The sequence below is a fragment of the Pyrus communis genome, chromosome 13, assembly GCF_041283825.1.
Source record: "Pyrus communis isolate YQ-2024b chromosome 13, ASM4128382v1, whole genome shotgun sequence".
NCBI classification, from domain to species: domain Eukaryota; kingdom Viridiplantae; phylum Streptophyta; class Magnoliopsida; order Rosales; family Rosaceae; genus Pyrus; species Pyrus communis.
The window spans coordinates 12,427,131-12,442,181 of record NC_142577.1 but is presented as its reverse complement, the minus strand read 5'-3'; the positions used below and the strand labels follow the sequence as shown (position 1 = coordinate 12,442,181).

The 15,051-nt window shown below is 34.7% G+C and overlaps 2 protein-coding genes across 2 annotated transcripts; both read right to left on the bottom strand.

Annotated features, from left to right (window-relative positions):
- Positions 1–4,089: 4,089 nt before the first annotated feature.
- Positions 4,090–5,728, bottom strand: LOC137736457 (Galactosyltransferase family protein). Its single transcript, XM_068475722.2, has one exon. It carries the CDS (start codon positions 5,231–5,233, stop codon positions 4,277–4,279), a length of 957 nt encoding a protein of 318 aa, XP_068331823.2. The 5' UTR covers positions 5,234–5,728; the 3' UTR covers positions 4,090–4,276.
- A 1,871-nt stretch (positions 5,729–7,599) lies between these two features.
- On the bottom strand, positions 7,600–15,051 carry LOC148691779 (uncharacterized). The gene is made up of 7 exons (XM_088683597.1): positions 14,744–15,051; positions 14,476–14,551; positions 10,242–10,309; positions 9,108–9,215; positions 8,559–8,813; positions 8,335–8,400; positions 7,600–7,820 (listed from the first exon to the last, which is right to left on the bottom strand). Exons 1-6 carry the CDS (start codon positions 14,917–14,919, stop codon positions 8,349–8,351), a joined length of 735 nt encoding a protein of 244 aa, XP_088539723.1. The 5' UTR covers positions 14,920–15,051; the 3' UTR covers positions 7,600–7,820; positions 8,335–8,348.

The window sequence follows — 15,051 nt, the reverse complement described above, 5'->3', positions numbered from 1 at the left end:
CTTCTGCTACCCCCATTTCGATGCAAGATGGCTAGCTGTTGCCACCCTGTGAAGCCTACATCATGCCTTCTACCTAAGGCGCTGCCTTCTTGGGTCAGCTTTCCATAGGTGCTATTTCTGGTAGTGTGCCTCATGGCTTTCATGCGTTGGACTTCTGCGTGAGCTGGGAATGGAAAGTCAGCCTCTCTCTTCATTAAATGTTTGTTTTGCTGGGCTTTCACGTGACCTTAGAGCAATGATTTGGTTCCTTTCTAATTGGATTGGTTAGTTTGCTAGGAAAGAGAGTAAGCCAAGTCTATTCACTCTCAATGCTTGCCTATGTGGACTACAATGGGGGTAAAATAAGCCTCTCTCTTCATTAAATATCCGACTCAATTATCGTAGTGTGTCATGGTTGTGAATATATTCCTTTCTTGATCCTACATCTTTGCATGTATTTGGGCTTGACTTGAGGCTCGCGTGACAATTGAACCTCGAGACATGGTTGGGCTTTCATATGACATTTTTGAGCCTCAATAGTGCTACTACTCAAAACCAACTGTTATTTAATGGGTTCATGACCTGTTAATCGGCGCTTGATAGATAAAATAATTCCATGTTTTGGTTAATCCAAGATGTAATGGTAGCTGTTGGATGCATCATACATGCGAAGATTTGGACACTATTTGATAAAAAAAAAAAAAAAACAAAATCTTGCAATTAGCGAGATGTTCTGTGGTCGTATGCTTTGCGTGTTACTGCTGTACTTAGTCAATCCTTCTGTATATAGACTAGTTCTGGAGCTCTTTCTCTTTTTTTTCATGCTTTTTTTATATACATTTTAGGGTTCATCAATGAGCTGAAGGTATTCATTACAAGAATATTGAGAGAACAATAAAATCTGGTGGGTGTAATTGAAATTTTAGTACGTTAATAAGTGTCCAAATCGAATACATCTTTTGTTTTGAAAGAAAAGTACATTATTCTTCCTCTTAATTTTTGTCTTCTATCACAATAAAAAAGGTTAATGAAAGTAACATAATTTCACAAAACAAAATTTTGCTTGTCTTTTTTAAGCCTCACCTACATGTGATTTAATCACCACTAATTTAAAAATAAATAAAAAATTAAAAAAAATAAAATAAAAAATCCTCTCTCACTCTCTTTCTTTCTCTTCAATTTTAAAACTAAAAGTAAAAAATTTCACACACAATTTGCATGTGGGCATATAAGTGTGTGTGTGTGTATATATATATATATAGGGATAGGATCAAGGGACTAATATTTTGACAAACATTTGTACACTTCATTGTAGCCTTTAGATTTTATAACATTTAACGGTCTAGATTAAGAGTGATGTGGAGAGTTTTAAACATTAAATGACTTGGATTGGATGAAATCTCCTCTTTCATTTTATAAAAAAATGAACCCTAATAAATAACAAAAAAGGAATGATTAAGAAAAAGGTGATACCAGGGATTGGATTAATACTCAGCGGAAATGAAATTGCTATATATAAAAAAAAAAGAATAAAAGCGCAGACGAATGAAATCAAGTTGTTTGTTTGATTCGGAAAGCTAACAAAAGTAGAAAAATCATCAATGACCTAAACCGACAAAACTATAAAGATTTTGCAAAACCTAATTTAATCACCCTACATATATGAACAATAATATACGGTTTAGGATTTTGTACATTTTGCTTATGTAATGAAGATTCAAGAGACTAATAGCTTGATTCGTTGTAGAAGACATCAAATTTCATATCAATCCTATGAAGGTTGCAGACCTTATCAGCAAAGAGGGAGATGGAGGTTACAATACTTCAAATCAATGGAGTTCTACCTCCTTTCTTGTTTGCATGCTTAAAATTAGGGTTTCTTCCTTTTTAATTTTGTTTTTAATTACCTTCCATATTTTATGTGTTTTGAATTTTATTTTTATGTTTAATATTAGTTAAAATCCACTTAAGCATCCATGTCATTTAATGAATGAATATGAACCCTTGGATGTTTTGTAATCTAAAGGTTTAAAAAAAAGTGTAAAAATATTTGTCAAAATATTTGTCCCTTGATCCTATCCCATATATATACACACACCAAGTTATTATTGAACAGAAAAATACAAGAATGCCAAGCGAAAGGATAATTTGAATACACACACACACACACACATATATATATATATATATATATATATACACACACACACACACACACACCAAGTTGTTATTGAACAGAAAAATACAAGACTTCCAAGCGAAAGGATAATTTGAATATATATACCAAGTTATTAATGAACAGAAAAATACAAGACTGCCAACCGAAAGGATTATTTGAACATATACATATATATATATATATATATATATGTGTGTGTGTGTGTGTGTGTGTGTGTGTGTGTGTGTCTATACACACACACATGTTAGTATTGAACAAAAATATACAACTGCCAAGCGAAGGGATAATTTGAATACATATACCGAAATATTATTGAACAGAAAAATACAAGGCTACCAACCGAAACGAGTTATAGGAAGAAACGAAACAAACCGACCTAAAGGTTTAGTTTAATAAACAAAATTACACATTGTTCGCGTGAGGCCCCTTAAAAACAGTCCGCCAACTTTATCAGACAAGACCGAGTTAGATGGATGTATTGAGTTGATACATTGGAAAAGCAAGTTCAAACAAAATTCGGCATCTCCCTCGTACACATTAACAATTATTATTAGGAGAGCAAACTCTGAAGGTAAATACTCTTATTCAACTAAGCTACTAGCTGGATAGATTTGAACAACTTTGAGCACCAGACAAGATGTATTAAACTAGAACACAATTCTTAAACTGATTCATGACATTCTAGAACAAATTACAAAGTGAGTTCTCTGATTGAACATTACATCTAGATTGATTCCAAGCCTTCTCATTCTACCTGATTCCAACTATTTAATCCTAATTTAATGCTCTACTAAACATTGTCTTATTAACGATTAAAGTAAGGATTTATATAACAAATGGTCCTTGAAATTGACTCATACTATCAAGATGGTCTCTAAAATTGAAAATCGATCAATGTAGTTCCTGAAAATAGGTGTCGCAAATCAATGTGGTTCTTTTGTTACAATTCTGTCAAAATTTATGTTATTTGTTGATGTGGCATAGAAATGGTGGTCCTTGAAATTGACCTACACCATCAAGATGGTCCATGAAATTGAAAATCGATCAATGTAGTTCTAAAATAAATGTCTCAAATCAATATGGTCATTCTGTTGTAATTCTATAAAAAATTTGTTACTGATGTGCACATAAATGGACCCACAAGTCAAACTAAATAACAAATAAATTAGCAATAGGTCTAATAATTTAATAATTAATTAAAAAATTGTCAACCCAGAAACTTGGTCATGCAATTACCTCTAATCCCAACCCATCTTTACACACTTCGACACTTCATCAAATTGGACTAGGATTGAGATCACCTTTGGTGACGACTTTTGTGACTCCACCGTCAACATTTGGGCAATCAACAACCTCACAACCTTAATCTTGGAGAGCTTGTTGGGCGCTCCCCTTGTGATCTTGGTGACATGAAGAATGGCAAGCTTTGCCTTGAAATAATCTCACTTTGCAAAAAGTTGTTTTGACAACTTTTTTAATTAATTAAGGCCCACATCAAAACAAAACAAAATTTTTGATAGTTTATGACAGAATGAGCACATTAATTTTAAGGATTTTCAATCTTAGGAACCATTTTGATCGTGTGGGTTAATTTTAAGGACCATTTGTGATAAAAACTCTTACATCTTGTGGGCTCTATTTATGTACCACATCAACACATAACAAAAATTTGACAGAATTGTGACAGAATGACTACATTGATTTGTGACACCTATTTTTAGAGATTACATTGATCGATTTTCAATTTTAGGAACTATCTTGATGATAGAGGTCGATTTCAGGGACCATTTGTGATATAAACCCTTTAAGATAACTAAATTATTAGCAATTAAAAAAATTACAATAGCTTCCCATTTTATTCACTCCTCTAAAGGAGAAGCTGGGAAAATGTAGCAACTGAATAATTTTGAAGGCAGTTGGCATGTATTCAATTTCGTAGGAGGTCAATCACCCATTTGAATTTCAAATCAATTAAGTAGTACAGAGCACATCAGGATAAGAAAAACACAAGATTACAGCAAGAATGAATGATCAGAATCAGATTGGATCATCTGAATTCAGCAAATAATTGGAAAATAATTAAAATGAAAACTGTTCAGGTATATGTATATTACCTAGTTAAGGTATATGGTACAATTTCGAAGGCTTGAGATTATCAGTGACGTTGAAATACTTCAACGTCGTAATCCATTTTTCTTGATTCTTCAACAAATGAACTGCGATCGTGTCTGGCCAAAGCTCATGTGTGCATCTTGTGGGCGGCTCCGGAAAATTGTACATAGACCACTTAGCATTGTACCTGTTTTTCGCGCGATGCCCTTCTCTAATCCAATCCCCGAAAATTTTGTCCTCCGGCCCTTCCAAATGGTTCTTGGGGATGTCGGACTCTCTAATCCACTCCACTATGTCCCAAGAAATCAAATACCCCATTCCAGACATGTAATGCACAAATGGATCCATACTTGGGCATGGAATAACATAACCATAGTACAAGTCTTGTCTTGGTAATGGCTTCAACGAGTCCACCAAGCTTTGCAGCCTAAAATACGCATCATCGTCTGTTTTCATTACATAATGGTAAGGCCGATTTGGCCCCTTCGTGTCGTTGAACATCTCTGGCAAGCTCGAAAAATAGGTGTAAGTCTTACCCTTGTTCATATTCTCTTTGCAATTGAGAATGATAATGTCATCGTAACGCAATATTTCTAATGCCACAAGTACTTTCTGGTCTTCCTTCGTGAGGTTGCAGAACACAAACTTCACGTCCACTGTTGCCCCTACCGGAGTTTGCGTGCCGTAGATCATACGCAGGAAGTGGCGGCGCTGGTATTGGTCAGGAAGTGTTAGAATGCCGAAAAGTATACGAATCTCATCGTCCGAGGAAGAGTTCTGGGCGAGCAGAACATTTGCTGTTGAAGTACTATTGGGAGCGTTGATGTTGGAAAGAGCACGGCAACCGAATTTCAAAAGACTATCAAATCGAAACTCGTTGATGGAAGCCAGGGCACAGAGGAAACAAATGAAGAAGAAGGAATAAATGATGAAACGACGCCGGTCCGGCCTTGAGGTCTTCATTGTCCTTGCGGAGGGCAGAGAGACGCTGTTGACGCCTGTGATGGAGGGTTGTAATGCATGTATGGAGAGGTTCTCAATGGAAAGTTATACTAATAAATTCAAAGTTTTCTTAGATGAAACGCATGACTTGTCATTTTTCGTGCAAATGAGACTAAAACTTTGACTTTACTGGCTGCAAGGAACGTGAATCGTGATAAAAGGCAAAAGCGTTATAATAACTAGTTTACGATTTTGGTCCTTCACATAGAAGCAACATGGTGTGTTTCATCTTGGTAGTGGAGGGTTTTTTTGGTTTTTTTCTTATATGACAAATTGATAAAGTAATCTAAACTAAATTTGTCTATTTCTCTTCACTTGTAAGTGAGAAGTCTTAGTTTGATTTTCGCTAAAGGCAAATTTGAACCACATTACGAACTGACCCATTGTGAGTTTTAGCCTATCCCCCTCTCCTTTAGTATGGATAATATCGTTTGTTCAAAAAAGAAAAATAAATAAATAAATTTATCTATACTATGAAAATGAGAGGATTTAAACTCGAAACCAATGAGTTTAAGAAAAATATCATACCTGTCAAGGCAACCCACCACTTATGGTGCTTTGGTCTTTCTTGGTTGGCTTTGTAGTTCCCCAATAGAAGGCTGGCATCAAGGAAATTTAGTAATAAATATGGTCTTTTGGCACTGAGCAGGAGGTGGAGTTCAGCCTAAAATTAGTATCAGTCGCTTTCCATGAATCTTTAGGTTGAAATTGCACTTGCACATGAGGAAAAGTGATTTTGGTCAACTTTTCGTAATTAGGTATTCTTGCATGTACACGGTATCGATCGGCTTCAATGCTCTCGCCATATATGCTTGAATTTCAAGCAACCCAAAAAATGTCAAAGGAACTCCAAAATTATGATTCCCAATTTTGCTTACCCTCAAAAGTGCTTTGTAGTGATCCAAGAACGAAATGGAGTATTATATTGTACTAGAATTGAAGGAAAAACGAGTGTCATGTGCATTCAATATTGGTATAAATCAAGCAATTTTTATTATTGGTACTATTAACTAATATTATGCCATCACATTTGTGGATTTTTTTTTTTTTTTTTGGTAGGGACTTCTTTACCACGTGACAGATTAAGTTGTTTAATTATAAATCAACTTATCTTATAAATCGTGACATGTTTTGATAGACGGTGTTAGTCGCTTGACCTGCCACTTAGCACATAAGTACTAGCAGTATCAAGGTGGGAGCAATGTCTGCATTTGAACCCAACAATCGCAATTTTTTACTTACTATTATCACTCTTGATCCGAAAAGATAATCAGAAAAATAGAAAGTAATGTTCAATTGGTTTTTTTCTTGCAAGTAATTAAGGGTTGCATCAACAGTGCTAGGACCAACATAGATCCACATTTGGTCAATGGACCAGAGCAAATATTGTTTTGTGTTGTAGAATTTTAATTATAAATCAAATTAAACTCTTATAAAACATGACACATTTTGATGGACGGTGTTTGTCGCTCAACCTGCTATATAGCAAGAAGTACTAGCAGAGAGTTAAGGGGCTCCAGGTCTATTGTCCCCTTCTGTGTGTCTCCTTTATATCTCTTTGCTAATATTTTGACACACGTCCTCTAACTTAATCTAGTCTCTAACTCTGTTAAGTTTTTAGTTAACATTTAAAATTAAAAAAGAAATCCAAAATAATCTGATTGTTGTGTTAACGAGGTCTGCAAATCCAAAATATAATTCTCCATCGTTGTACTGCTTTTTCCAGAAGAAAGCTCTTATAGGAGTTCGTTTTCTCATTGTACTGCTTTTTCTCTATAGTTTATCCTTGAGAAGTTGAGCATCCAATCAGGTAATCAGGTATTGGATATATACATATATATATATATATACACACACATATATATATATACACACATATATATATATATATTTGTCTGTATATTTTTTGAATCATTTATAATTTTCTTACTCTGTTTTGAATCTCGTGAAGCCAATGGAACAAAAGCATATGAAAAGCACCAAAGAAGGATTAGGCTTTGATGAGCTCTCAAATGACAAGCACCACGAAGACTCATGATAATGATATGAAAGTGCAAGATGCTATGAGAAGAATGCTCAAGGAATTTACTCTGTTTTGAGACTAAAGTTTCAATTAATACTTTTTATTAAAGATCAATTTCATTCGGTTTGATCTTTGGAAAGCAGTAGTGGCTATCAATTCTTGTGATTTGCTGATAACATAAAATAGTTTGATTGAAAAGGATGAATTTTACTCTGTTTTTAGAGTGAAACTAGTAATATGTTCGGGCGTTGATGCGGGACTTGAATGCACCAGCCTTAACTAAATGAATAAGACACATTTAACCTGAAAAAAAATTCAACATAATCATGAACGAACAAAAAGGATAGATGAGTGAACGGTGTTGGTAAGATAGCTTGGCTTTTTATATACATTCAACCTAGCCAATTACAAAAGAGGTGGCTGCAAAAAATGCTCTGTTTTCCTGAGAAAGATAAGCAACGGGCATTTTACACATATATTGCCCTTGAAGTTAAGATGGCAAAATATGTCCTGCAAGCCAACCACCTGTTTTAGCAGTTAAACAAAAAAACATAAAAAGTGTTTCGTTCTTGTTTCAGCAACTAAGCAACTAAGTAGAAGAATGTTTATTCAAGTTGATGCAATGAGAATTCTCCTTATAGATCAACACTTAGCAAAATTAACTGGGTTAGTTTGTGGATATGCAACCCAAAATTAACACTAATAAAAATAGCACTTTGAATCAAATGCATAAACAAAAGCAGAATTTAAACATGAGAAAAATTACATGGAAAAGAAAACAATGTTAAATATCCTAGCTGCTCCATTTATAATTATTCTCTATTTCTATATATTTAAACTACCAATTATCAGCACAAATATTTCATTTCCTTGCAACTACCACAACCACATATAAAACATACTTGATAGAGCATGTAATTGCTTTAACTACATCTTTATTAAAAAATTCATTACGTAGGAAACGTAGAGTGTTGCAATGGAAAGACCGAAATGCACAACATGAAGCAAAAAGATAAAAAAAATTGTTAGAAAAACTGACCCTTAATAGTGATTCTAACGAAAACAGCGAGGTTGATTGAACCTACAGATCATGCGCCACCCTCTCCTAAAACCAAACCAAACGCAAGATAAGCTAAATACAAATGACTTCATTCAATAAATTTACAAAATTAACTCCAAATCACTAAATTAGGCTCCTAAATTCGGCCGGAGAACTCATCAGGAAACCCAACATTTTTTGTAGAATATGATTAGCATTCTCACCTGTCATTTTCAATGTGAATTTCACACTTGGTTTCGACTCTGGCATTGTCAACCACCTTTGTTCCAAATCTTGTATTCCAGTAACCGGTCCCAACATATTGCAATTTAATAAAAGAGCATTGTAAGATTGTAGAGATGCATAGAACAGATAAAGCTAATGACAGAGAGCTAAGCAACTTCACCTCTTCCATAAGTCCACGTCTCCACCCAAGCCTAAACATCTCGACATTGCCCCGATAGGTGTGTCGTCCTGACCTGCAAGATTTACAAAGAAGAAGCAGAGAAATTGATGCATAACCACAGATTAAAAAAGTGCAGACAGAATAAAAGGAACAAATTGAAAAACACTAAAAAGAAAACAGCCAACTGACACATGGTACCAACTGAATCACAACAATCCTCCAAACGAAAACAAAAAACGAAATGACTTCAAGAAAAATCTCTATCATTTCTTCAGTGAAGCACCCTAAGTTGGAAAAGAGTAAAATTTAAATTGAAAAACAATAATCTAACAGAGACAAATTTCAAAAGAGGAAACAATGAAATCACCTCAAAAAAAATCCATCATTATTCCATGTGTGTGATCTGAGATGTTTGAAAGTTGAAAGTCTTGAGCAATCGGTGAGAAAAACGTGAAAAGGCGACAGCTGGTTTGAACTGAGAGAGAGAGAGAGAGAGAAAGAGAGATAAAGAGAGAGAGAGAGCAAATAAGTCAGTTGGTCTGGCATAAAAGAAAGAATATCAACTCTAAAAACCACAAAAGCCTGTTCTCTAACCTAACTCAACAGTAAAGAAAAGATCTGAATAGTTTTTTTTCTACCTCTTCCTTCTCTGTGTGTGCCTGCTCATGACATCAGCTGTGAAGATCAAACCATATCCATAAAGAAAACTTGAAGTCAAATATTTTATTTTATTTAAATCCTCAGGATCCTAAAAACACATCGTATGAACTCAAACAAAAAAAAAAAAAAAATTAATGAGTGCAAAAGATTACTATGTGGAAAGATCTCATGAAGCAGACAAACTAAGACTCAACTATTTTCTGTACAGATGCAGAATCATGAAAAAATTCGCTGGAGAAAACATATATACTAAAGATTTATCTGTTCAAACATACATACAAACAAAATAAAATAAGCAATATACTACTTGAATCACCAATTGAATGACTTTTATACAAATAGACTTGCAGTGTATAATACTGTAACGTAGATACAATACAGTATAAAACATACAATCTATATTTCTGTGTATGATTAATATCCTTTTAAGCAAATACACTTCCCGATTGGCCTATCAACTAATAGCTTGTCATTGAGTCACATCATTACCTTTGTGGCCATTCTGTAATAGGCCACTGTGTCAATTAACAACCCAGTTGGACTAACACCGACAAAACTTATGTTTTCATTTGAACTTGAAAAACAAAATAAGCAAATACAATTTTTATTTGAGATATGAAAAAAAAAACAAAAAATTACAGCAATGACTGAAAAGACTGCACAATCAAGTTTCATAACACAAAATTCATCAACCCTAAACCCTAATTCCAAGAAAATACCCATAATACCTCTAAAGACACTTAATTTGCATGATTCACAACAAAAAGGGTATAAATACACCAATTTTCGCTCTTAAATTCAAAAGAGGACAAAATTAGGATTGGAGTTTCACGGTTCTTACCCAAATTTAGCCACATTCAAGTATACTGACAACCATTCAAGTTCGTACATCCTCAAATGATCGTCACCCAGACCAACATTAAACATGCAACACGAAAATGAATCAAATCCCTAAAATTCCAAAAGTGGGGATATTCCAAATATGGACAAAAAAACTAAAATAGCTTACCTTCTTGTGTATAGCTTGTCATCCAGAATTCAAAGCTGAAAACGGAATGGAGTTCAAAGTACGATGAAGAAGCAGAAGAATTAAAGAGTTGTGCCTATGGAAAAAAAAAAAAAAATTGAGAGAGCAGGTACCAGAACAATCTATGAAGAAAAAGAATTTGAGGTGAATGAGTGGATAAATTGCTTACATAAAAAGCCCATTTCAGATCGATGATCCCTTTCTCACCTTAATAAAATTTAACAATTGCAATTAGTAAAATTTTCTTAATAAGGGGAAAGGAGGAAGCATTAGAAATGGAAACCTTATATAGTGACTAAGGTCCTTGAATTAACTTGCGAAGCTTGAATAGTCAGTCTCTTCACGCGGCTGCAAGAACCAGTCGTTAATTTGGAAATTATTCCACACGTGTTAAAACATGAATCAGAAGCAAATTGATGAAAAAAAAAATCAGAAGGGAAAATGTAACATGACTTAGTAATTTTATATGTTACAAAAGAGCAATACTCTTATACCTTCAATCTACAAACCTCATGATCATTAAAAGCAAGAAAAAATTGGAAAAAAAGTTTCTTATAATCTGTTTATTTGGTGAAAAACTGCAGAAAGGTGCAGGATGCCTGTTTATATCAGAGGAAGAGGATTAGAGATTCACGGTTCTTACCCACATTTGAGTCCATTTCTATCCCGTGCAAAAAAAAAATAGAAAAAAAGACACAACAACTTTAATTAAAAAATGTAATAAACAGCAACCAGAAGGCTTTATGGATTCTTGCCAATTAAAGATTATTACCTGGCATTGGCGAAACAAAGCCTTCACATTATCTTTCCAATCACGCAATGCAAAGTCTGTGTCCAACAATGCTCCTTCTAGGTCTCCTAATTTCAACCTGCAAGCCTGAACAGAAAACTCACCTATCAATCAAGTGGAAAAAGGGAAATGTATTTTCTTTTAGTTGATGACATTAAAATCAATGTACCACAAAAGAATACAGAATACTCATAATCAAGTTAGCCTTCAGAGAAGTATTAATGCGAGTCCTGATTACTATATTCATAGTTGTCTTTTTGGTTTCACTCATTTCAAGGATTCTTCATAGCAACTCAGAACCAACATTAATTTTCATTTTGTCTAACACGCTTAATTTAAGTATACAATCATACAATTTCGATGTCAATCATTGCCACTCATAAATGTCACTTTCTGCAATAACCATAGTTCAACAACTTGTCATTTACACTGCTTAACTGAAATTGGTTTACTTATCCAGACAGTAATTTTGTTTTCATTTTAAGAGGGTTTCCTAGAGAATTCATTTAACATCCAGTGCCTTCAAATTTGATAAATGAAAATTCTTACTGAGCTATTAGTAAATATCTTGGACTTTTGTCTTCCACAAAGAGGAGCTCGTCTCTGTTTAATCACAAAGATAATGTCATAAGTTGATCAAAGAAAGCAAGGGACACTCTATAGTGCAAAGCAACTGGTTTACCTTCATCTATTTCTTCCAGCTCCCAGCATATATCCACGTACTGCAAAGCCTTGTGATACTTTCTAAGGGCCATTGGTGTCAGGGCCTTTATTAGCCATAGACAACATTCCTTTTCTCTCATGCTTTATGTCAAAGTTTTCATCTTCAAACTTCAACCCGTAAATTGACTCTCCCCCACTGCCATTTCCAGCCGAAATGTCTCCACCTTGTATCATAAAGCCTTTGATAACGCGGTGGAAACAAACACCCTGCAACCAAATACAATGTAATTCTTATTGCAACTCCACCTCATTAACAAAATTACACATTCTTGCAAATGGACACATAAATTAACAAAAACCGGTCAATGTAACAATTAGAAAAAAAAAACAAAAACCCACCAATGTAACCAAAAAAAACAAAAAACAAAAACTCACCAGTGAAACAATGAGAAAACAAAGACCCAGAAACAAAAATTGAATCTTTTGAGAGAGAGAGAGAGAGAGAGAGACCTTGTAGTGCAGAGGAGCATTGCAAAAAATAAAAATAAAAATAGATACAAACCTGGTTAGAAAGCTAGAATAACCATCTTTCTGGTTTTTAAATTTTTAAACCATTGAGCCATAGCTGATGCATGCATAAAAGTATGAGTAATTTAGTCAATTTTAAGGAAAAATATCTAATTTCAAAAAACAAAGGAAACACAGACCAAAATAATTAAAGTTGGATAAACTCATTCATAGCAGCTTAATTTTCTTATTGAAAAACTTTGACCTATAAAATCAGATTACATTCATCAACAAAAAGCAATGAATGTATGAATGATAAAGCCACAAATCTCAGTAATAATTACAATAAGACAATAAAGTAAAAATAATCAAGCATACCATGTTCACCCCTTGACGAAACACTCAGAGAGTGAGCAAGCACACTTCCTATAGTCATGAAACCTCATACAAAGTTCCAGTTTTCAATCTAAGATATTCCCAGAGGTGAGGTTGGCGGTGGTGGCCGTAGATCCATCTCTGGCACTGGTATTGGCAGGTGATGAGGATCAAAGTCATCAGAAACTCCCAAATCTATCCATTTCTTAGTTGAAATCCAGAAAAAAAAAATGCAAAATTTCAGCAATGCGGATAAAAAGCCAGGTCCCACCCCAAACAAAAGCAAAAATGAAAGAGGAAAAAAAGGGATATTCAAGGAACATACAGTAACCGAAGCAAGGACGCTTTCTGACAGCTATATTCAACGCCGACAATGGCGGTTGCTAGCCGTCATTATAACTCCAGTACGCATCCGCCATGTTTGAGGCTTATGACTGTCACCACTTGCTTGGTTTGTGGGCTCCTGTAAGGGACCATGCCAATATCCGATTCAATCGAGGGTTTTTACAAATCCAAAACTATAAAAAATTGAGAAACAAATTAAAAGTTGAGATCGATGAACACCATACCTTACGGTAAACACACAGAGCTCTTCGATGAACCCTTAGTAAAAATTCTTTCAATAACCTTCTTGCATAGCACGGCCCAGGAAGAACCAAACCATTTGAAAAACTTATATTCCAAACATAACAAAACTAAATGAAATATCAAACCCCAGAAATCATAATGCTTCTATACAGTGAATGATCTTTATGAACCAAATTTTGTAAAATCCTAAAAGCTTATCACTGGAAGATGGGAATTGTTTTCCATTGGACCTAAGGATCATACACCCAACATCAAACACCTCATCGTGATCAAACCAAACTAAACTTTCATTCAATTAAGTCTCAAACACTTTAATTAAGTTAAAAAGAACAGTCCAATTCTACCAAAACTATATACAGAAACCGAGAAAAACAGAACAAACAGTGGTGCAAAGGTGTATAATGACACTAAATCTTCAAATGAAATAAAAAAAAAATACCCAAACCAATATAAAAGCCAAAAGTCATCCCTAGCAACTGTAAAATAACAATTAAAAAACGAAACCCATATAAGTACACAACAAATTAAAACGCCTAGATCACCATTAACATTAAATTAGCTACAAACCTAGATAAACCAACGCTAAATTAGACTAAAGTAATAAGACAAAAGCTTCAACTCAAATTCCAAATAAAAAGTTTGGATAAAACCAACAACAAAACCACACCTTGTTCCTGTTCTGTCTCCCTTCTCTTGCCTTTCTCTTTTGCCTACTCCCCACATTAAGCCTTTTTTCCTTATTTTTTCTCTTTTGGCTGCTCACTTAACCCCCATTTTTTTTCTCCACTTTCCTCGATTTCCAGTCCCCCCTTTCTTCCACATCTATCTTTTTTACCTCATTTTTTCCATCACTACTCTTGACACTAATTCTCCATTCTTTTTTATCTCTTAATTATTTCACTCAATCAAAACATGGGATCACATTTTCTCAGGCAGCCCAAAAAAACTGACCAACCCAAAATCAGAAAAACATCCAAACTAAAACATACAATCACCATTATCCAGCAGCAAACGATAAATTAGAAATACAAAACAAAGGGAAAAAAAAAAAAAAAAAAACAGAAACCGCAAAAACCCAAATGCAAAAAGAAACGAAAGGGTGTTGCTTTGAATGTAAACGGGGAAATACCTGAGCATCAGAAGAAGAGGACTTATTTCTTCGTTTGGAAGCGACATGACTCTGCTAAATGGGATTACAAACCTACCCAAAATACAGAAAATTTATTAGAATTCATCGCCAAACAAAAGAAGAAATCGTTTTTCAAAAGCAAATTTGATATTAAATCAAGAATTTAAGAGTATGTATATCAGCTCAGAATTTATCAGTATACAGATCGTGTAATTGAATTGATTGAACTGAGAGAGGGAGAGAGAGAGAGAGAGAGGGACTTACTGATTGTTTCGAAGGGAGAGAGGGAAGTGATCGGAAGCTGTTCCCTTACTCTTTGTCGAAGGGGGAGAGAGAAAGAGAGAGAAAAGGTGGGGTCGTGGTGAATGAAGGGGTGAAAAGAAATCCCTGCAAATCAGCCTACCCCATACTTCTCCCTTACTCTTTCTCCCCAAACCCATACCTCCCTGCCGAAAATCCTCTCCCCTCTCCCCTCTCCCCTCTCCCCTCTCCCCTAAATCCCGGCAAACCTCTCCCTCCAACCCGCCAACCCTTCTGTCCCCCTTCCCTCTCTCTCCCCGACTCAAGGTCCA